This window comes from Giraffa tippelskirchi, chromosome 3 (assembly GCF_054371585.1).
Source record: "Giraffa tippelskirchi isolate mGirTip1 chromosome 3, T2T-mGirTip1v1.2.pri, whole genome shotgun sequence".
Lineage (NCBI taxonomy): Eukaryota > Metazoa > Chordata > Mammalia > Artiodactyla > Giraffidae > Giraffa > Giraffa tippelskirchi.
Genome location: NC_137277.1, coordinates 131,582,199 through 131,606,174, shown reverse-complemented (window position 1 = coordinate 131,606,174; position 23,976 = coordinate 131,582,199). Strand labels below are relative to the sequence as shown.

At 39.7% G+C, this 23,976-nt stretch overlaps 2 protein-coding genes across 23 annotated transcripts in view; both read right to left on the bottom strand.

The window, feature by feature from the left end:
- EPB41L5 (erythrocyte membrane protein band 4.1 like 5) overlaps positions 1–4,447 on the bottom strand; it is a 155,652-nt gene extending 151,205 nt beyond the window's left edge. For all 9 annotated transcript variants that reach the window (XM_081575976.1, XM_081575977.1, XM_081575973.1 and 6 more), the window contains exon 1: positions 4,284–4,447. The gene's annotated coding sequence lies outside the window, so the exon portion shown is untranslated. The remainder of the gene's footprint in view (positions 1–4,283) is intronic.
- Positions 4,448–16,093: 11,646 nt separating this feature from the next.
- PTPN4 (protein tyrosine phosphatase non-receptor type 4) overlaps positions 16,094–23,976 on the bottom strand; it is a 272,678-nt gene continuing 264,795 nt past the window's right edge. For 13 of the 14 annotated variants that reach the window (XM_081575953.1, XM_081575955.1, XM_081575954.1 and 10 more), the window contains one exon: positions 23,726–23,930. In XM_081575953.1, the coding sequence (XP_081432079.1) occupies positions 23,844–23,930 (87 nt within the window). In that variant the 3' untranslated portion in view covers positions 23,726–23,843. Of the gene's footprint in view, positions 16,381–21,666; positions 21,834–23,037; positions 23,931–23,976 lie in introns of those variants that run through there. The other variant, XR_014078556.1, reaches the window with a different exon arrangement.

Sequence of the window (23,976 nt, the reverse complement as noted above, 5' to 3'; positions counted from 1 at the left end):
AGCCACCTTCCAGCATAATTAGGTAAACTGGCAAAGCCACCATACTTGTCATTTGTACATTCATCTGTTTATACCTTAAAAAAATAGCTAAAATTTCAGATAGCGTTTCAGTTTACAAAGCACACATATAACATCTGGGCCCAGTCTCCTCCGCAGGCTTCTTTTCCCGCGGACAATGCTCCCTTTGGACCTCACTGGCCAGTCTCATTTCAGCTGCCTACAAAAGGCTGTACTTGTCACCCTAAGACTTCTAACCCCCTTATGTCAGAGGATCTCTGCTTGTTCATTTTAACTTAACCCTATCTGTATCTCCCCTGAGGAACATTCTCTGACATCTAAAGAGTTAGTCATTCCCATAAAACTTTCACTGAACCATGAAAATATTTTTGTCTCACTAAAGAGATTTTAATTATTCATTTACACACCTATCTCCTTTACTGTAAGCTCCTAAAGGATACAATTCCTACTTTGAATAGTTAGCCACTTAGCACATTTCATCATCAAATGCAACAAATGTTTACTCTGGAGATTGGAGTAGACAATCTCCATTGGTACTCAGAAAAACTCCCTAAAAATATTGTCTTATTTTGATAAGCAAACTAAAAGTCACAGAAATTAAACCACTGACCAAGTCCATTATTTAGTAAATAGTGAAGACAGGGGTTCAAACTCTGATTTTCTGACTCCAAATCTTGGTCTTTCAATGAGCATAACTCACATTATAGAAATAAGAAAGAAATTATCAAAGACCACAGCTAAAAAGATGCTGAGTAAAAATGCAATCATAAAACATACATGATGAATTTGTTTTTTAAAACTTAATTCAGCATATTCAAGAAATAAGCAGCAAGCAGATAAAAAAAGAGAGAGAGATACAAAGGAAACTACAGATTCAGAGATAATCACAAAGTGTGGACCTATTTTAGATTCTTCTTATGTTATCAGATATTATCAATGAGGGAAGCTAGATGAAAGATACATGGGAACCCTGTACTACTACTGTAACTTTGACGTAAGTCTAAAATTATCTCAAACTAAAATATTTTGCCAATCATACATTTACTATTATATATATAAAACTTACAAGAAGTCTTGCATAACCAGCTAATGTTTTAAACTAAATGCATTTGTAAACATGATAAAAAGAAAAGCTGAAATATTAAATTAAATAACATTTAAAAAATAATTCAGTAGCTATAAATTGGGAATTACAACCTCATTTTATAAGTATGAATACTCCTATGTAATAGATAAACTTGCAAAACCATGACAGTTGTCATCTGAACTTTCTAAGGACACAAATTATACATATACACATCTGAACACCAACTGGATTGTTTATGATAATCAAGGAAGTGCTGCCAATTTTCTTTTGGATAAAATAGTGGCATTAAAAATACGTTTTTTAAGAATAATCTTAATCTTTTAAAAATACATACTCAAACATTTATAGAAGAAATGATATGATTTCTAGGACTCACATCAAAATAATACAAGGAAGGGAGTTAAGTGGGAAGAGGTGAGACAAAATGACCTGATGGCTGGCCATCAACTGCTGAAGCTGATGGGTACTTAGAGACCAATAACATTCTTCTGACTACTTCTGTATATATTGAATTTTTCCATAATAAAAAAGCTTTTTTAAGGGAAAAAGTGCTCAAAATGCACTACAACTTTGTGGTTCCTAGCAAGTAAATGAATTATAAAACAAGTTTTCTTTCACCTCATCCTACATCTTAAAAATAAGATTCATTATACAAGTAGAGTTAACTTGCTAAGGAAAAATACAACTTCTTTCTTATTTAATATCTATGTATTTTGAACTATGAAACTCAATGCCACAAACAAGGTTTTTTATAAAAAAATATGAAAAATTTCAGATGAGCTAAAGAAGTAAAAGAAGTACTAGGAAAAAACAAACATTATATTAGGGTGATGGGCTTTTAAATTGTTTTCTGCAAAAAAATTTTTTGAAAGATTATCATGCAGTTTAATAAAGAACTATCACACATAGTTAAGATAAACAACCCAGAAGAGAAAAAATGGACACGATATGAAGAAACAAACTCTAAAAGAAGACATGCAATAAAGAAATACTCATTACAAAGATGTTCAACCTCAGTAGTAACCAAGGAAGTCCAAATTAAAAAAATAAGATAGTGTCTGTCATTTAAAAGACTCTAGATATCCAGTATTGAAAAGGATATATGAAAAACAATGTTTACACACACCCTTTCACGCAGCAATTGTATTTCTGGTAGGATGTCCTAAAAAGAAATGTCCCATATGCGCTCCAAGCCATAGAAACAAGAATTTTCAGGGCATAATTAAGAAAATGTTAAATGCCTCTATCATCACGCAAGTAGTTAAATAATGGTTCATCCAATGGCATACAACAAAGCTGTTTTTATAAAATACAGCTGACACAGACACTTTACATACACACAAAAGCTAATTAGGACACACAAACTAAAGTGAGGTTACCTCTAGAAAGGGTCGTGTGGAGATACTTAACTTTTCTATAATAAGAATATATGAATATGTTCGGAGTTTATTTTTTTTAATTTACTGTTTTGCTTGTTTTTAAAAGCTTTGCCACATTCACTCCCCGCCCCCTACATTCACGCTTTTCCCATCCCGCCCCCACTCCCAGCACCCTTCACCAAGCCACAGCAGTGGATTTAAGCAACCACCAATCAGACTCCTGTTAACAACCTTTAACTGCCTTGCTCCGGGCTCCAGCTCCTCCGCCGCCCCGACCCTTCCGGCGCCCACTCCCCTCTGCTCGCTCCGCTCTAGTAACTCTTTCACTCAGCCCAAGCGTCTTTCAACTGGGGGCCTTTTTTCCGCCTTAGCTGCTCCAGCTTTCTGGAATGCCCCTTCCCCTTCAACTCCCCCCGCTACCCACCCCCCCACCCAAACCCCCGCCTCCCACTTCACATGGCCATCTTCAGATTTCTGGCTGAAATGTCTTTTCCTCAGAAAATCATTCCCTGCTTTCTAAATCAGGGTCTCCTTTTAGTACCCCTAGTGTGCTCTTTGCAACCCTTAAGATACCAACTTGTATTTTACTGGGTATTTCCCCCCACCAAGACGCAAGGACAGAGACCTAGTCTGACTCGTTCCCCACGGTGACCCAGCGGGCACTGCAATATGCCTATCAGGCGCTCAATAAGGAGCTTGTCTGAAATGACACAATGGAATTTTTGGATGGTAGGTGTGTGTGTGTGTATATATATATATATATATATAAATAAATATATACACACATTTTTTAAAATAGTATTGAATCTATTACGCCTGACTTTTCAGCTATGAACTAGGAGAGTTTAAGTGGGAAATTGCAAACCGAAGTCATCCATTTACCACCTAAATTAACTTTTTTTTATACATACTAAAATGCAAAAGTTTTGTCGTGATATGTATACACTCTCCTGTGACTGGTGGACGCAACCTTTGATAAACAATTGCTACCCCCACCCCAAGGAAATATTACTTGCAGTAAGTTAAGAACATCCTGGGTCTTTCTAAAACCCTGTCTCCAGCACTTGCTTTTTGACAAAGCCATAAGCCAACCTACAGCGAACACCATCAGGATATTAACACCCTTCATCCTAATCATCCCAACAGAGAGAGTATTTGCAAGAGAGTAATTCAACAGTTAATCACACATATGGTTTCCTAGTGAACTTCTTTTACCTAAAGAAGAAAACCTGCAAACTAGCTTATGTACGAACAATCCACGGTGCCAGATTCAGCAACCTGTTAGAGGGCAGAAATGGAATGAAAGGAAACTTTTCCCTAACTCTGAAAAACACACTTGATATTAAAACGTAGCCAAAAGGTATAAAAGACTCGGCTATTGCTGGTCAGACAGCAGAACCATAAACGCTGGTACTACTGAAGCCGACCCCAGGAGCCATGCATTGGGCCCGGCCGCGGGGCGCAAGGGAGAGCGGGTCCCGGAGCCCCCACACCCCAACTCGTACCCCCACCCCTACCCCTACGCCGGACACCTGCCGGTCTGCCTCCAGTGCGCGTCAGCCCAGCGCGCTCGCTACCAGTCCTCTGTACGTCCCGGAGCGGCCACGTTCGCCCGCAGGTGGACGCCCGTAAGGCCTCCCTCCCTCCGCGCCGGCCCCTCGGCCGCCGCCCGCCCGCCCTTCGCTGGACATGTTCGGCTGCCGACCTCGAAGCGCCGGGCGGCCTGAGGGTCCCCGGCAAGGCCGCAGCCCCGGTGCAGGCGAGGAGGGCTTGAGGAGCCAGGCGGGTGGCACCCTTACCTGGCGGCGACCACTCGAGGCTACTGGAGGGGACAGGGCCGAGCGAGGCGGCGAGGGGGCGGCTCCGGGGAAACGCTGAGAAATGGCGGCCAGAGGCGCGCCCACCGCACTAATCCCGGCGGACCCCAGCCGCAACCGCCCCTCCCTTAAAGCCCCTAAGCTCCGCCCTAGAGGCGGGGCACGCCACTCTTAAATGGGCAATGACACCGCCCCGGAAATGGCGGGGCGGAGCGATGTTCGGTTAAAGCGGCGATGCCGACCTGGCTCGCGAGCTGACCGCAGGTTTAAAGGGGCGCTGCCAAAGCCGGGTGCCCTGAGGGTGCGCGCCAGCGGCGCCCCCACGTTTGTCTTGTCACAGATGCGGCTTACCCTGCAGACGGAGTCCAGCGTCAGGTACCGCCAGGACATGCTGTCAGCCCTTCAACAAATTAATTCACTCAGCAAATATTTACTTGCCGGGCTGTATTCTGGAGACAAGAAGAACAGTAAGGCAGCGGCGGGAAACAGGAAATTTCTGCTTAACAGGGAACGTTTCATCCTTTCTGTGTACGGAGAATTCAGGGAAGTGCCTGCGAAGGGCCAGAGTGTATTCTGGACAGTGGCGGTACCACGGATAAACGGGGCAAACAGAGCCCTCGTACGGCTTCAGAGCTGGCAGGAAACAGAGAAAGTGAATGTCACCGGATAGTAAAATTCAGCACTATTCGCGGTTCTCCTTGGACACTAGGGTTGCGTGCGTGCGCGTCGCTTCGGACTCTTTGCGACCCCATAGACGGTATCCCTCCAGGCTCCTCAGTCCATGGGATTTTCCAGGCAAGAATACTGGAATGGGTTGCCATTTCCTACTCCCTGGGGTCTTCCAGACCCAGGGATTGAATCTGCGTCTCTTGTGTCTCCTGCATGGGCAGGCGGATGCTTTAGCACTGCGCCACCGCGGAAGTCCCAGGTACTAGAGTTAGGCATTGCTAAATGACACAGAGAAAACTAGAAGCCTGGACAGAGGGAGGGCTGGTGATCTTACACAGACTGGTAGGGAAAGAGGAAAGTCTTGGAGTGAGGGCCTGAAGGTGGTGAAGGTGCGCCCCTGCATGGCCTGCTCTGTAAGCAGGGTGGCTAGGGGTAGGGGCAGAGGGAAGAGCCCTCAGACAGAGGCAAGTCAGAGAGGACAGAACTGAGCTGAAGGGGCCCCCAGACCTTGGGCAGAGCACCCAGGGGTTCAATGGAGGACCTGCTGGCTGGAAGAAGGGCCCTTCCTAGGATTTGGCACTGCCAGTTTGACCCTGCACCACCCCAAGTCTAAACAGCTGGGCTTGGTAAGCACAGCTGGCTTCTGCCCTCTGCGCTGTGGGTTGGGGCAACTCAACAGGAACTGGAGTTGCCCAAAGGGTTTCACTCATCTGCGTGGCATCTCAGCTGGGGTGGCTCTTAGGAGCAGCTGGATTGACTTGGGCATCTCCATCAGGGTACTTGAAATGACTCAAGCCCCTCAGAGTGAAAACTGGAGCTCCAAGGCCTACTAAGGGCAATGCCCAGAATCACACACAGTCACTTCTGTTCTCTGTTATTGGGTGAAGCATGTCAGAAGGCAAGGTCAGTTTCAGGGATAGGAAGAAGATTCCACCTCTTTTTTTTTTTAATAATAGTATTAAAGTTGTTATTGCTGTTGTTGTTCAGGTGCTCTGTCATGTCCAACTCTTTGCAACCCCATGAACTGTAGCACACCAGTCTTCCCTTTCCTTCACTTTCTCCCAGAGTCTGCTGGAACTCATGTCCATCCAGTTGGAGATGCCATCCAACCATCTCATCCTCTGTTGACCCCTTCTCCTCTTGCCCTCAGTCTTTCCCAGTATCAGGGTCTTTTCCAATGAGTCGGCTCTTCGCATCAGATGGCCAAAGTATTGGAGCTTCAGCTTCAGCATCAGTCCTTCCAGTGAATATTCAAGGTTGATTTTCTTTAGGATTAACTGGTTTGATCTCCTTGCTGTCCAAGGGACTCTCAAGAGTTTTCTCCAACACCACAATTTGAACGCATCAATTCTTTGGTGCTCAGCCTTCTCGATGGTCCAACTCTCACATCTGTATGTGACTACTGGAAAAACCATAGCTTGGACTATATGAACCTTTGTTGGCAATGTGATGTCTCTGCTTTTTAGTATGCTGCCTAGGTTTGTCATAGCTTTTCTTCAAGGAGCAAGCGTCTTTGAATTTCATGGCTGTCCACAGTGATTTTGGAGCCCAAGAAAATAAAGTCTGTCACTGTTTCCATTTACAGTATTAAAGTAGAGAAGCTTTCTTTCTCTACTTTTTAAAAATAGCTTCATCAATAAGTCATCTTTGAATTTTAGCTCAATAAAAAAGCAATGATGCAGCCATTAAAAAGAATGAAATAATGCCATGGATGGACCTAGAGATTATCATACTAAGTGAAGTGAAGCAAGTCAAAAAGACAAATACCGTATGATGTCACTTATACTTGAAATCTAAAATATGATACAAATGAACTTGTCTACAAAACAGAAACTCACAGACACAGAGAACAAACTTGTGATTGCCTAGGATGAGAGGGTAGGAGAGGGATGGATTGGAAGTTTGGTATTAGCAGGAGCAAACCATAATATACAGAATGGATAAACAACAAGGTCCTACTACATAGCCCAGGGGACTATATTCAACATCCTGTGATAAACCATAATGGAAAAGAATATGAAAGAAGAAGGTATGTATAACTGAGTCACTACCCTGTACAGCAGAAATTAACACAACATTGTAAATCAACTATACTTCAAAAAAAAAATGATGACAATGATGCATCATGGAGGGAGGGAAGTGGTTCATGTATAGATGAAACCAGAAAGGGCCAGGGCGTGAAGCTGGGTGATAGAATCATTAAAATATTCTGTCATTTTATGTACAGGTTTACATTTTTTTCCACAGTAAAAAGTTTTTTTAAAAAAACTGTCTGGGCCATGTACCCCATGGATAGCCTTCCTGAGACCCAGGAATTAGATTACACTGTTTGAGAACTGTTTGGTCTTGAGTGCCATCCACTCAGTCTATCAGGGCTGTCTCTACCCAAGCATTATCAGTGTTTATACATGTGAAAGCTGTATTCTACTTTTTCTGTTTACTGATCAATAATGGAAACATTTCTGTCAATATTTATAAACGTGCTTCCCTGTCCTAAATTGTTGCCTAGCACACTAGTTTAGAGAAAGGGTCCTCTTCTCCCTTTCCACTTTATCCTTTTGCTGACTCCTGTCAAAGGTGGTGGGCTTCCCAAGTGGCGCTCGTTGTAAAGAACCTGCCTATCAATGCAGGAGACATAAGAGACTCAGGTTAAATCCCTGGGTTGGGAAGATCCCCTGGAGGAGGGCATGGCAACCCACTCCAGTATTCTTGCCTGGAGAATCCCATGGACGGAGGAGCCTGGTGGGCTACAGTCCATGGGGCTGCAAAGAATCAGACATGACTGACACAATTTAGCATGCAGCATACACGTCTTCCCTGGTGGCTCCGATGGTAAAGTTTCTGCCTACAATGTGGGAGACCAGGGTTCAATCCCTGGGTTGGGAAGATCTCCTGGAGAAGGAAATGGCAACCCACTCCAGTATTCTTGCCTGTAAAATCCCATGGACAGAGGAGCCTGGTAGGCTACAGTTCATGGGGTCGCAAAGAGTCGGACACGACTGAGTGACTTCACTTACTTACTTACTTATACACGTCAAGGGTGGTGTTGGGGTGAGAGAAATAGGCCGAGAAAGATTGTTATAGGTTTAAAGAAATATGAAATCTTGGTGGGTGAGACCTAAGTCATAGGAGGCTGTTGTGCTCTGATCATGAAAGATTATTCCCTGTAACAATTTATCCCCTCACCAAATCCTCTCTTCAATCATAGATACCCTCTGCAACATTCCTATTTTGTGGTGAATTAGCCCACTAACTGCCTCCTACCTGAGACAGAGAATGTGGTTTCCTTAAACACAGCTGGATTAAGTAAAAATACATTTGGCTGCAAGTAATAGAGAACACAATTAACTGTAGCTTAAAAAAATAAGAAGTTTTTTGTTTTGTTTTTTAACCTAGTAATCTAAAGGTAATTGGCTGCCTAGTATTGGTTCAGGTCAACAGTCCTATAGAATCCTAAACTCTTACTTTTTCTGTTCTGCCATCCTTAGTATGTTGATTCTGGTTTTTATGCTTCTAGCCTACTGGCCACAGGAGGGCTGCAGTGTTTCCAGCTCTTCTTCCTGAGTTTCAGAAATGAAAGGGAATGGGGAAAATATCTCCTCTTCCTGTAACCTTGTCTTTTTTTTGGTGGGGGGTGCGGGGAGGGGCGTTGCACCATATGGTTTGCAAGGTCTTAGTTTCCTGAACTCTCAGGTCCATAGCAGTAAAAGTGTTGAGTCTTAACCACTGGACCACCAGGGAATTCCTAGTGAAGCTGTCTTTAATTCAGGGAAGGATGTCCCAACACACCCTGTCTCATTGAATGGGATTAACTGCCTGAAATAGCAGGAGAAAAGGATACCATCACTGCTTTAGACCAATTAAAATTCACACTTGGGGTTTAGGGGAGAACCTGCTGTCTCTGAGATTAAGGGCTCACTATCAGCTTCTTAAAAAAGTCCAAGATCTATTAGCAGGAAAGACAGGGTGTTATTAGGAAGAATGACTGTGGGCAAGGTGTTGACTTGAATAACCCACTTTTGGTAGAATGGTCCTGGCCATGGAAAGATTTTTCCTCTAGTGAAAGAACATCCTTACCCTAGATTTCCACCAGTATTTTAGGTCCTGGTTTTCTCTCTGGAGTCACAGAAAGGGGTGGATCCAGGTTTTGTTAGTTCTGAAAACCATACAGTTTGGGGTGGGGTGGGGGAGGGGCGGCTTAAGTGAAATAAGACACATTTAAAGATTTAAAATGAGAATTAGGGTCTTGGAAGGGGCCCATACAAGTCAGGAGCCCTAAAGCTTAAACCTGATGATCTTCATGGTAAATCCCCCTTTGCCCACAAGAAGATAGTTGCTCTTTCACATCACAGCCCTTTAAATAATGAGGACATTGGTCCCAAGTCTACAAAACCCTCTCCTTTTGCCCCGATTTCCAAGCTCCTTACTTTCTCAGTCAACTTAGCTGAACTGGTTCACGCTGGTGAGGCCATTCATGCTGAGGCATCCTGAGCAGAGAGAATTCCAGAATGAGAGTCAGTCTTACTGGAGGCTGAAAGGGCCCTGCCTTCCAAAAGCCTCCACTGTGAAAAGACCCTTGGTGATTAGTAGAACAATGCGGAAATCAGTGTGTGACTTCCAATAAATGGCACTGTTGTGTCTGCCTTGACCTATTGAATTGTTCACTCTGGAAGCCAGCAGCCACCATGTCGTGAAGATATTCAAGAAGCCCTAGGTAGCCACCTGGATGGAGAGGAACTGAGGCCCCCCTCCAAGAGCCAGCACCCACTTGCCAGTCATGTAGGTGGGCCATCTGGCACAGGATGCTCCAGCCCCTCAAGCATTCCTGTGACAAGGCACCACCAATATGTAACTGTGACTGAGTCAGAACCACCTACCTCCTGTCCCACAGAAACTATGAGCAATAATAAATACCTGTTGCTATTTTAAGCCATGAAAAAAAAGGAAGGAAGGAAAGAGAAAGAGAGAAAGGAGGAAAGGAATAAAACACCCTTTTTTGTTTGTTGTTCAGTCACTCAGTCATGTCCAACTCTTTGGGACCCCATGGACTGCAGCACGCCAGGCTTCCCTGTCCTTCACTATCTCCCGGAGCTTGCTCAAACTCATGTCCATTGAGTCGGTGATACCATACAACCATCTCATCCTCTGTCGTCCTCTTCTCCCGCCTTCAATTTTTCCAAGGATCAGGGTCTTTTCCAGTGCAGGAAAAGAGCATCCAGGGCTCTTCACATCAGGTGGCCAAATTATTTGAGCTTCAGCTTCAACATCAGTCCTTCCAATGAATATTCAGGGTTGATTTCTCTAGGATTGACTGGATAGTGGAAATCAGGAAGAGTTTGTTTCCCAGACACTGGATCAAAGCAGCACTAACTAGTCAAAAATGCACATAAGTAAAAAAACAGAACACAAAAACTCTTCAGGAAGTACTACTAAGAGTTTCACTAGCATACAGCAGAGTCTAGACTTCAATTCAGAAGCTAAAAGATCCAAAATATCTTTAAGTCTGTAAAATGAGGATGATATCACCTTCCTAACAGGGCAGTTATGAGACTTGCATAAAATAACTTATCTGAAAATGTTTTCAGAAGCACACAACACTACATACAATGTAAATGTTACTGTCCAAGGAACAAAGGTACTTATGCACTGCCAGTGGCAGAGGCGGTGTCGGGGGGTAGGGGAGTCTGTAGCCTGGACCTGGGTTCATGCACTTGTGTGGCTTCCTTTACTCAGCTAAGTCTTTCCTGAGCCAGAATCTCATGTCTACAAGTTCACCCTTCCTCTCCTTGCAAGTATTCCTGGCAGGAGTAAGACCTTAAACTGCTGCTGCTAAGTCGCTTCAGTCGTGTCCGACTCTGTGCAACCCCATGGACGGCAGCCCACCAGGCTCCCCCATCCCTGGGATTCTCCAGGCAAGAACACTGGAGTGGGTTGCCATTTTCTTCTCCAATGCATGAAAGTGAAGTGAAAGTGAAGTCGCTCAGTCATGTCCGACTCTTAGCGACCCCATGGACTGTAGCCTACCAGGCTCCTCCGTCCATGGCATTTTCCAGGCACGAGTACTGGAGTGGGATGCCATTGCCTTCTCCAAGACCTTAAACTAATTCATACTAAAGTATTAGCCACATAGGCTAAATGAAGGACACTTTAAAAGAATGGGGAGGGTTGGGGTAGAGGTGGGCAGAGATGAGACATGCAAAATAAACTGAAGCCAAATCACTTCTTCCTCCAAAGCACAAAGTCAGGCTTTTCTATACTTTTGGAGATTCAGGGCAATAAACCTGAGCATTCATATTCCATGAATCCGTATTTCATGCAACATTTTGTTCAGAATTATCTCAAACAGAGCACTGCTGATCTGGTGGTAGACACCCCTTGTTTATTCTGCTAGGGAAAAAAATTCAGAAAACCCTGGATGGCTCCAGGCAAGTTCATAATATTGAGTAACAGAGAAGGAAGTGAAAACATTTTCCCATCAGATTTGCCCAGTAGTGACACCAGGATGAGACTGAGAGAAAAGGGGTGGAGCCAAGGCGCAGAGCTTCTAGAAGTTACTGTGCACATGAGTCATCTGGAGATTTTGTCACAAGGTTTATGTCTGGGGTGGGACCTGAGAATCTGCATTACACACAAGCTGACAGTTGGTGACACTGGCCATTCACAGGCTACACATTGAATAAGGAAGCCCTTAGATGACCGCCCCATACCTCTGACTACTGTGTGACAGGACCCACGAAGGTATTAGGAGACCACACAGTAGGAAGAGCAGCACTGACCATGCTGCCCTGAGTTCACAGGGACAAGCACTTGTCTTTCCTGGTGTCAGTTATCTATAAAATGAGGTAATTAGGACAGATGCTTCCTGAAGACTCGTTCAGATCTTAAAATCAGTGATGCTATACCTATTTCAATACATAAGAGGATTTCATTTAATTTTATGTAAACCAAACCTCAAAATTCCTTTGAAGGGAGAATTGAGAAAAACAAATTATCATATATTAACACATAAATTTAGAATCTAGAAAGATAGTACAGATGAACCTATGTGCAAATCAGAAATAGAGACACAGATGTAGAGAACAAGGAAGGAAAGAAGGGGTGGGATGAATTGGGAGATTAGGACTGGGACTGACATTTATACACTGTTGATACGTTTAAAATGGATAACTAATGAGAACCTACTATAGACCACAGGGAACTCCATGCAATGCTGTGGTGACAAGATGGGGATATATATACACATATGGCTGATTTACTTTGTAGTTCAGCAGAAACTAGTAGAGGGGCTTCCCTGGTAGCTCAGCAGTAAAGAAACTGCCTGTAACACAGGAGACACTTCCTGGGTCAGGAAGTTCCCCTGGAGGAAGGTAGGGCAACCCACTCCAGTATTCTTGCCTGGAGAATCCCGTGGCAAGAGGAGCCTGAAGGCTACAGTCCATAAGGTCGCAGAGCGTCAGACATGACTGAAGTGACTGAGCAGGCACACATAGAAACTAACAGAACATTGTAAAGTAACTAAACTCCAATTTGTTAAAAAAAAAAAATTAATTTTGGAGGAAAAAAGAGAATCATCCATTTTAAATGCTTATTTTCCAAACATTGATTTAGAATGTGAGGTCAGGTTAAAGTTATGACAGTGATTGTCCAAACAACTTCAAACATATAAATTGGTACTATTTTTAAAAAAATAATTTCTCAGAGAATATTAACTGGCTGTAGAATCAGACACCTCCATTCACTAGCTGCTTAACTTCCAAAGGATCAACTATGTTTTAATTTCCTCACCTGTAAAATGGAGATCCTCAACTATAGCTTTGAGGATCAAATACAAAGGTGAGAGATGTGCCTTTTAGGGGCACTGAACCTCATTCTTAGCAGTGTTAATGCCAGAGAAAGCAGTGGGAGGGTGGGAAGTGAAGCTGGCTGTTTAGGCAGTAACTACTTCATAGGCTTCTAGGTTTTCTCAGTGGTAGCAAATCTTTATTCTCAGAGGATGGATTTCGTTCCTGGCAACAGACGAGAGTCAACCAGAACATACTCGGGTGAATGTGTTAAAAAACAAGGAGTCTGAAAGTAATGGGTTAAATAGAGTCCATGAAACTGGCAGTGTAAGAACCTTGGAAAATCCTCTCATCCAGAACAGCAACCACCAAACAATAAAACATGGTCAGAATTAACTTTTTTAGAACTCTGGATATTAACCAAGGTTTGCAACAATCCAGAGGTGTTTATTCAAGAAAAAGAGCTGAATTTTGGTAAGAGCTGTGAGTTTTATGGCATTTTGACTGGCCTGAGTCTCATCTTCTCTCCCCAGTTCCTTTGCAGCCTTAAAACCAGCAGCTAAAGGGCCACTGGAGGGAGCAGAACAGAGTCAGAGTTCCTTCAAACCCTGTCCTCAGAGAATTGTTACTTTATTTGACCTAACTCACGGCTCAAAATGAAAAGCTGGGAATAAGATGTCCAGTTAAATAAATGTTAGTTGCTCAATTTTGTTTGACTCTTTGCGACCCCATGGACTCTAGCCTGCCAGGCTCCTCTGTCCATGGGATTTCCCAGGCAAGGATACTGGAGTGGGTTGCCATTTCCTTAAGGTGTCCAGAGGGGGCTTTGACAAGTTCTGACACATTTTTGCGAATCTTGAAGTCTACTTTTGTGCACAGTGCTATGTGAAGGCCCAGCTCTGAGAACATGTTAATGTTTGAACCTAGTTATAATCCCTTAGTCTTTGTTGCAAAAAACAGACCCCAAATATATCATCTATTTTTTTTTCTGTTCGTCTCTTATAACTGTCTTGCTCATACCAATTTTTAGTAATTTTCAGGCTTTCACAAAGTTTCAACACCTTTAAGAAGCTTTTGGAAAAAAGCTACCCTTTTCACACGCACATTTCATTGGCTTAGGTAACATGTAATTCTAAATGATATAATATAGATAAATATATTTGCATATGCAGGTTAGCAAATAAACAGAACTGATTTTAGTAAGCTTACAACAGAACTGGTGGAATTAGCAGAGCTCTCGCATAGTTGAAAGCAGTCAGTGGTGGCAAGGGGAGAACATGAGCAGAAAGCAGAGTGCTAGTACACTGAGTAGGTTATTTGGATGCTAGTTAAGAAAGCTTCCATCACAGATAGAATATTAGTAGGAATTAGAGCAAGGTTTTTGCAAGTATATGCCAATTCAGAAGTCATAAAGGAGCAGATTAATATGTTTGTTTATAAAAGTATTAAAAATATCATGTCCTCCTCCAGACCCAAATGAGAATAAAGTCAAAGAACACCATAAGAAAAAAGGTTTTGCAACATATGACTGTCAAATAACTAATTTAATTTCCAACATCTCATATAAATAAACATTAAACAACCTGATATAAAAGTGAGCAAAGGATATCATTATAGAATTTGGAGAACAAGAAATAAAAGAGATCAATAAAGATACAAAAATCTATTCAACCTCTTTATGAGTGAACTGTAGGTCAAAATAAGATAATTCATGTAAGAGATGAGCAAATAAATTGATATCAGTCTTAACTAGAATGTGGGGAAATGGACATTCTCCTAAGTTTGGTGGAAGCATAAGCTAATAAAATCTTCTCTGAGAGCAATTATTAACATTTAAAAATGCACGTGCCCAATGGTTTAACAATCCTACGGCTAGAAACTTACCTTATGCATAGACTTGCAAATCTTTAATGAAAATAACTGCCTGAAGATGTTCACTGCAGCATTGTTCACACAGTATAAACCGGAAACAAATCAAGAAATTAAACTATAGCATATCCATCTGTATGATGGAGGTCAAGGCAGTGATTAAAAAGAATGAAGTAGACCTGAGTGTGTTGATATGGAAATGTTTTAAAGATGAAAAAGCAAGCTGCAGAATATATTGTACAATTTCTTTAGCCTTAACAAAATGTACATGTACACACAAATACTTGTGCAATATTTTCCACTGCTGCTGCTACTGCTGCTAAGTTGCTTCAGTCGTGTCCGACTCTGTGCAACCCCATAGACAGCAGCCCACCAGGCTCCCCCGTCCCTGGGATTCTCCAGGCAAGAATACTGGAGTGGGTTGCCATTTCCTTCTCTAGTGCATGAAAGGGAAAAGTGAAAGTGAAGTCTCTCAGTCGTGTCCGACTCTTAGTGATCCCATGGACTAGCCTACCAGGCTCCTCCGTCCACGGGATTTTCCAGGCAAGAGTACTGGAGTGGGGTGCCATTGCCTTCTCCGATATTTTCCACTAGAAGACAAGAAATTAACAGAGGTTGCCATTGATTTGAGGGGGACTATTCTTAGGGGAAGGCTTCCCCAGTGGCTCAGTAGTAAAGAATCCACCTGCAATGCAGGAGACTCGGGTTAGATCCCTGGGTTGGGAAGATCCCCTGGCAAAGGTATGGGACAGAGGCTTTCATAACTCCTCCTCCTATTTGAAGCTTTAGCATCATGCACGTAAGAACAGAAGCATGGCATTTACTTTTGCCCCAGTGGCTCAGATAGTAAACAATCTGCCTACAATGCGGAAAACCTGGATTCAATCCCTGGGTCAGGAAGATTCCCTGGTGAAAGGAATGACTACCCCCACTCCAGTATTCTTGCCTGGAGAATACCATGGACAGAGGAGCCTGGTGGGCTACAGTCCATGGGGTCACAAAGAGTCAGACACAACTGAGCGACTAACACTTTCACTTTACTTCTAGATATAAAATTAAATGTTAATTTTGTCCAAGAAATTTTTTTATAGATGAGAAATGGCATACCTAAATGTACTTAGGGAAGATATCAGGCAAGCGGACTTCAGACACATAAAAAAAGGTCATTTACTTTGACTGACAAGGTCTTATGGTAGGAATACCAGAGCAGAGAGGCTAGTGCTGGGAGAAGAGAGGAATCCAGCAGTGGCCAGTGAAGGAGTGTCTCATCAGATGTGCTTTAACCTTCTAAACCCCTTTTAGTTCCTGACTCACCCACTCACCCGCAAATTCAACCACTGCATCAGTAATTCTAGAAATAAATTTTGCATTTAGCATTCTCCTAGTTTATGACCACCCAATAATGAAAATAACCATTGTTTGAAAAGCCCATCAATGAAAACTCCCATAAAATAATCTTTAAAACTCTTATACTTAAATTACTAAAGCACATCTTTATTTTGCAATTGAACAATTTAAAGTCACAGCTAGAGTTTTTTCACGTTGAACCTGAACAACTATTTCTCAGTCAAAATGAATTATGGCCAAGAAAATACGTATAATGACTGCATTTCACATAAATTGCTTTCAGGGTTAAACAGTTTCAATGCAAATGAACATTTTTATCCTGTTTGCTGTTAGTACATGAAATTGATTGCAGGAATTCTAATTTTTCACTGAAATTAGGACAAATCCACAAGGTCTTCCAAGCACACAGTAAGCTGCAGTGACAAATGCATAGTGATGATTTCAAATAATCCAGTGTTGACCAAATTCAAGTTTACAGATTTTAAATGAACTCTATGCTCTTTGTCTAATTATGGGAAACCATATGGAAAGAGGTATTTTTGTGAAATGGGGGAAGAGAATTTTAAAAGTTAAAGGGCTAATCCCATTTAGCTACTAGTTCAGTACAACCAAACGTGAAATGGCAGCAAACAATGTAAAATCATAATCTAATTAGAAAATTAACTAGGTGACTTTTTGCCCTTCATATTTACATATAGCACCTGTTACAAGAAAAAAAATCCCAAATTGAAAGTCTCTACATAGAAATATTATTTTTAAAAATACTACTTAAAAATATCACTGATGAATCTATCATAAACTATCTGTCCTAAAATTAAGCCTACACTGTTGAAAATAAAGACTAGCTTTTCTTATTTGAAAAGATTACAATATGGGATGTAACTGCAACATCCTGATGCTGTTGGAACACCGGGCTGGACAGTTTTTATTTGCCTAAGCACTAATACTCTAATGACAGAAAATGAAAACAGCTTAATGTAAACTTTTAGTCTCTTAACATCTTGCCCTTCAATATGTATACGAAGTGTCAGAACTTTGCCCCTTTCAACTTACTGGTGGTGAAGCACTGACTTAACGCCTAAGTATAACTCAAAACAAAACAAATGGATTCCAGGTGTTCATCATGTAATGTACAAAAATGGAAAGCAGAATGAGTTTAGCGAACCAAATGTGGCTGAAGCTAGCTGAGAGAATCAAGAGTCCAGCAAGACTGTCAACTGGGTAGCCTCTATTGTACCAAATAAATTACAGAAGAGTGGCAAAGCTAAAATCACACAAGTTACCTTTTAAATATCAAATGATCAAGAGATCACTGTAAAGCATTTAAACGTGGGTCTAATCCAATGAGCTCTACATGCTAATGTTATATTTTTCCATATTTACAAGACTCTAGGATAAATTTTATCTTTAAATGTATAAATTAAGTCAGTAGTAAGCTTGAAATAAAGTGCTATTTGAAATTCAAGAAATCAATTTCAGCACTGAAATATGACCTACTCTACTGGATACAAGAAAGCATGAGTAATCTTGTCAACTAGCTGAAGGGTTGGCAAAAAACTGGAACACAATTCAGGAATAGAAATGAAGAAGCTTCTTTTAGTAACAGGTAAAAAGGGTTCAAGTGTGCCTACAGTGAATTTAGGGAAACCACAAGTCAGAACCTATTTTGGCCTAAGTTGCAGGGCTGAGTCTCCTTAATGATTTTATGGTGATAATTTCATGCAGCAATGTGACATTCTAGTTAAGATTATCAGATTATCTGCTAAATTTTGGAAACTCTCAGGGTTGAGGGGGCCTGATATTAATCTTTTAACAACTGTAACAAAAGTTAATGAAGGAAAATATTACATCACAAAGACTCTACTATAAATGAAAGTTAACCTTTTTTACGTTGGAGAAATGGAAATAGGAGCCTAAATAATGAAGGCCCCACTGAGTCAAGCTCAGTGCACGATGAATATTAAATACTACCTTTCAAAGAAATTGTTGAACAAATTAATCATGCCTGTTGGTTTAAAATGTAGGGCTTTTTTTGTCTTCTGTTCAGCTAAATTAATAAACCCTCAGCCATATAAGACACCACTGCTATAGGTCAGAGTTGGGCTCAGTGGTTTTACCTGTCCAAAATATTAAGAATAAAAAACAAACTATCTGTCAGGGCCTTTGCACCGATTTACTGTGGTGACTGTTAGCCACAGTTTTCTGGCTTCACTGAAGTCACATACGCAGACTGCTGTCCTCATCCGTGGCTGAGACAGTGACGAAGCCTGAGAACGTTCCTTCACAGCAAACACATGCAGCATAATGCTTACTCTCACATACACATACTCCCCCATACTCCAGAAGTCTACAATTTAATTATTTTATACTTAAAAACAGTATGCACACATTTTTTGAAAAATTTCTATTCTAGAGCTAACACAAAGCAAAGTGAAAAAGAAGGTATCTGAAATATTGAAATATGCTTCAATAATGATAATTGCTTATAAAGAGACATTTTCTTCTAAAACTGCATTTTGTATAATGAAATGGCAAACACTCTTTCTTTCCTTTTCAATTCCTTACTTTTTTTTAAAACAAAGCATATCCTTACGATCAAGTCTTAATTCTAGTAACATTTGAAAGATACATTCATTTCTTTACAGCATGAAAGACATACAAATATCATTTTTTTCCTTTTTAAAGAACAAAGCAAAAAAAGTTAATGGTTCCAATCTTTTGTCCATAGAAAAATATTTTCTATATCATTTACACAACAATAGGTAGGAAAATTCTACAGTGTTTAACTGAAACTTTCTATGAGCAAAACAAGGCTTTCAAACATTTTCATTCTTGTACTGGAAATTTCAAAAGGTTTTAGGAACACATTAGAACCTCCTCCTAAAACTGTAGTCTGAAACTCGCAAAATTACTAATACCTTTCACTTTGTAAATTAAACAAAACAAAACAAAAACTGGTTTACTTATTCACTGAACCCTGCCTAGTCAGCACTGATGGACCGTACCCCAGTACCCCTGGCTGCCCAATCAGCTTGGATTACGACAATAAAGATAACAATGACCACAAAACTTTAGAAATCAACAAAAAACTGTAGAAAAACATACAAATAAGTAGCAGCAAATTTAGATATGGGGAAAGAAATAACTGTTTGGTGTCTACCCACAACAATTTCACTCAGATTATAAAAATAAAATGTCTCATTTCTCACTGAAATAGGGCTTGTTTTTGATAACATTGTAAGGCTTATTGTAGGAATTGCTACTGAGAAAAATGAAGTCTGTGTACAGTAAAACATTGTGTTGAAAATAGTTGTAGATATTGTAAAGTAAGTTAATCCCCAAAAGTACAATTTTGAGATTAACTTCATGAGCTCTCTGTAAAATTGCTGAAGTTGCCTATTAGCAGTTAGCCCTCAAATAAATTTTGCTATTATACAAATTCCTTTGCAGCTATACAATTCTCTAAAAACTTTATAAAACAGTTGCTACAAGCTGTGTTCTGATCACACTGAGACACCAATAAAACTTTGCCAACAGATCAGTAATTCTGATACTTGATAAAATTAATCCAATGGGTTTTAAAAACATAGGTATTTTACTTAGAGGAAACACCAAGAAAAAAAAATGGTTGCAGAAACTGTAGTTGGCTAGCTGAAGCAAATGTGAGAAGCAATAAGCTATACAAATACAAAGCAGTTACTTTGTTGATGTGGCCGTATACATACAGAAGTTGTGGCATAATTTATCTTCTCTTGTATTATTAAAAGGTATTTGTTCCAACAAATATTTACCTTAATGTAAATGACTTCAATGCAAATTGATCCGAACTAAAAAATAATTACTACAAAATAAAAGAGGTGTAAACATATCCCACATCATTGTGGTATAAATAATTTTTATGAATTCAAAACTACTTTGGCAACCTTACCATCAGAATATCTTTAAATATTCAAAACACAGATATTACACAGAACATTATTAAAAATCCTTATTTCCTTCTCCCTTCCTGATTTAAGATTATAAAACAAATATAAATGCTTTAATTCTACTACATGTTCACATTATGAACATAAATTATTTAATTGTAAGTGGACATACATTCGAAATCTTCGTTCTACGTTTCAAGTGCTTTTAAAAATCAGTCTTCTAATTTGCATTTTAGAATGTTTTCACACTGCATGTACATCAGCCCAAATACTTGACAAAAGCTATTGTTTACTCAGGGAAGCATGACAAGCAGACAGAGTGGGGCCCTAATTAGATTGCTTTTTAAAGCCTACTTGTTTTCTAAATTAAGTAAAAATATTGCCTGAGTATAATTCTTGAGCTGAAACAGACTAAACTTCACAAGAATTTATGATATTCACACGATACCTATAGTAATAGAAGGTGAGCCTTGATAAAATCTTTCAAGTTTCTTTCAGCTCTCAGGTTGTGGTACTTCTAGTGGAGACGGGAGACTTTTGTTCAAATAGCTGATTAGACCTGGCTAATCACCTGCCAACAGATTATAAACAACTCCCATAGTTAATCCTTTACCCCTGTTAGTATCAGTCTTGGTGAAACACACAAATGCATAATTGCATAAAACATCTCTATGTGTATATACTAGTATTTGAAACCTTCAAGCAACTGTCTTAATGGCTTAACATATTTTTATATACTCGAAGTGAGTTTTTATATATAAATTTTCTCTTTACTTTTAATTGACATGGTCAACCCTTTCCGCCCTCCTACTTGTGCCAGCAGGCTGTACAAAGGAAGTGAATTATGTTATTTACTCTGCCTTTATTTTGAATTATGCATTGATTTAATAAATACTAAGTGTTCTTCTTGTGAATGCAGTCTATTCCAGAATATTCCTCAACCTGTGTACACAGTGCTGACACAAGTCAGATGGTCAACACAACACCTAAAAAGAACATGGTAAAACCATCCTGAATCAGAGGCAAGGTTTTTTTACAAACATTCTTAGCATTTACAAAAGCCCTTTGATTCACCAATACCTATTTCCAGTTGTGAGAACAGCAACATTGATTTCTTGAATGTGTGAGTTGTTTGGGGGAGGTGGGGTTGGCTGCTGGAGAGGGGAGCAGTTTAGAAACAAGGAATTTGGCATTTTTGTCACACACTATTACAATGATATGAATGGAGCCTAGAACTACTAAGTGTATGAAAACTGGGATTATTCCTAGAACTCTTAGATTGATGAACATATCAAAAACATTCCCAGGCAGGGAGTCCCCTGAAGTCCAGTGGTTAGGACTTGGCACTTTCACTGCCATGCACATGGGTTCAATCCCTGATTGGGGAACAAAGATCCCAAGGTGTGACCAAAAAATATCAGACATAAACTCTTATTTGTTATGTGAACAGGGAATCATAACTAGCAATGTTTACTTTAAAAAGCTGTAGGGATAATTTATTTTAAGATCCTAACAAATATGTCTCTGAAAAAGGATCTTTTCTGTACGTTAAAATACTGACAGGGTGTAGCTCCCAGAAGAAAAATTCATGTATGAGAAATTTAAAGGTAATTTAAAATGTTTAATATATTATCATTTAAAAACTGGCATTAATGATTTACAAAGGCAGCAGTGCTCATTGCCAACAAATGATTATTTACTTTCCAAAGTGTAAATGTAATCCTAAGTCAAAAAACATGACATCATGATTTGCTTATATCTATACAACTTTACCTCTTTGTCTATGGTTGTCATATTCTGTCCATATAGTTAGGATAGATTTTCTTTTTAATTCAGGTAAAAAACTACTGCCAAAACAGTTAGTAATTATGTAGACTCCCAACATTTTACTTTTTCACATTTCACCTTACCATGATGTCATACAGCAGTCTAAATCACACCTGTTGGCAGAAAATGGAATGTTCAAATAAGACTGTAGCTATTTACTATCTTATACTGTCTTGATTGTGAAATTCAGAAATAGATACAAGAATTTCACTTTGACATAAAGGTTATGCTTACTTTTCTCTTTAAAAAAAGAAGTAAAATATTTTAATACAACAATGTATTTGGTATTTTGGCTATTAATGTTTAGGACTTAACTCCCTAAGATTTACTATTATGGATTTTTAATATTTGAAATAACATCATTTAGATTATACCAAAGATTTAAAAATGTACATTTTCCCGCTCACACTAAATGACATTCCAAAATATCTACCATTCAACTGTAAATTTATCAAGACTACACAGAAATATTCAGAAACCACTAGTAAATGAATCTATTTTAACCATAATCCATATAAAGTAATTTTGTAATGTAACATTTCAATAGCTGAGAAAATTTCCACTTATATTAAAATTGGATAATTTTAAAGTTCTATCTCTCTGAGGACTTAAAACTTAAAAAAAAAACAACAAAAAAAAAACCTGAAGAGGATAATATACACACTCTTATCAGGTCCTCCATCAGGCTGGACAATCAAAACTCTCCATATTAACATGCTTATAACTTAGTAAGTATACATAAATTGGAGTAATTTAATTGTACACAAAATGACAAGAAAGTCCTCATCTTAGCTGTTGAGGGATTATATTTAGAAATAACTCAATAACGCTTTAGTCCTTGTTTGTAGTATCCCAATCAACAGACCAGTGTGAACAAAGCTTGACAAGAACTGAAATGAATGCTAAAAAGGGATAATTTAGTTAGTAATAGAAACAAGTCACAATTAGCTGCTTTAACTTTAGCTTATTCATATGTTTAACTTCAAAGTGTATATTAGGTGCCATTTCTAAAGGTAGGGGTAAAATAAATATGAAATTTGAAGAATAAAGCATCTTTTAACTTCAGCTGCTAAACTGTAACCCCTGTCCCTCAGGAAAGGAATGTGCAGGTTTTGAATAATTCCATAGCAGCAGAGCACTCACTCAGTAGGTCACAAATTATCTTGGCTTCTTGTCACAAAATACAGAAATTGAGTGAGAAACAGAATTTCATTACCCTCCTTTGACTGCATAACTTTCAATACGAGAAGCCATTTTAAAAATGGTGAACTGATTCAAAAATGCATAAAACTGTAAATGTACAATATACATACATACCTCCTAGTAGGGTCAAAGGAGTGCCTTTTCATTAGACATACAAAGACGTCGCAAGGCACTTAAGGGGTTAAGACACAATGCATGCATTCCTTTACATCAAGTATGTGAAATCACATGATTTGGAATAAGCCAACCTTATGATAAATGTAAGTTACATTGTTAAATTCAAGAAAATTTGTAGATTCATATTTATACTTTCTATAAGATGCTGGTAAATGGACAATGTGCAGCATTTCCTGGGAAAAGCAAATTCCACTTTCTTCTTCCAAACAGCAAGTCTCTATGGGGGGAGTGTAGGGGAAGATGTGCTGCATCCATAGGCAGTGTATTGGCTAATATTGAGAATGATATTGCTAACATTTAAAAAGTAACATCTGGTCATCAGTATAGTAAGAACACGAATCACTGGGAGACACCAGAGCTGACTCCTGAAGTTGAATGCTTTTTGCTTTCAAGATACAGGTATACAACAGAGAAGCTGAGAATTCTGAGCCTTGTCTGTGGCAATTCTACCAGAAGGGGATGGCATGGCACCACCACAAGATGTCATAAATTACCCTGACCATACTCAGTTATTCACTATTTGTTTGGAGCAAAGGATGAAATAGTCTTCAAACACATGAATTATAGATTTTGAGAGAGTGACTTTTCTTTAAAACATAAAGTGCAACAGTGCTGAAGTTTTCAGTTTTTGTTAGTTCTTCTTTTTTTTTGTCTGTTTAGATGCCATTTCCTATGAGCAGTGTTATGGCACAGTGACTATAATGGAAAGCAATTTCCAATACATTTCCCAGACCTTTGCTTTCTTATTTATTTGAAGACGTCGTTAAAGGTTTAACAAATCCTTCTTCATAAACTTTCAAGATAGCTTCACATACAAATCTGTATTGACTCTGAAAAATAAAATATAAAAAACAGATTTGATCAGAAAGACTAGAA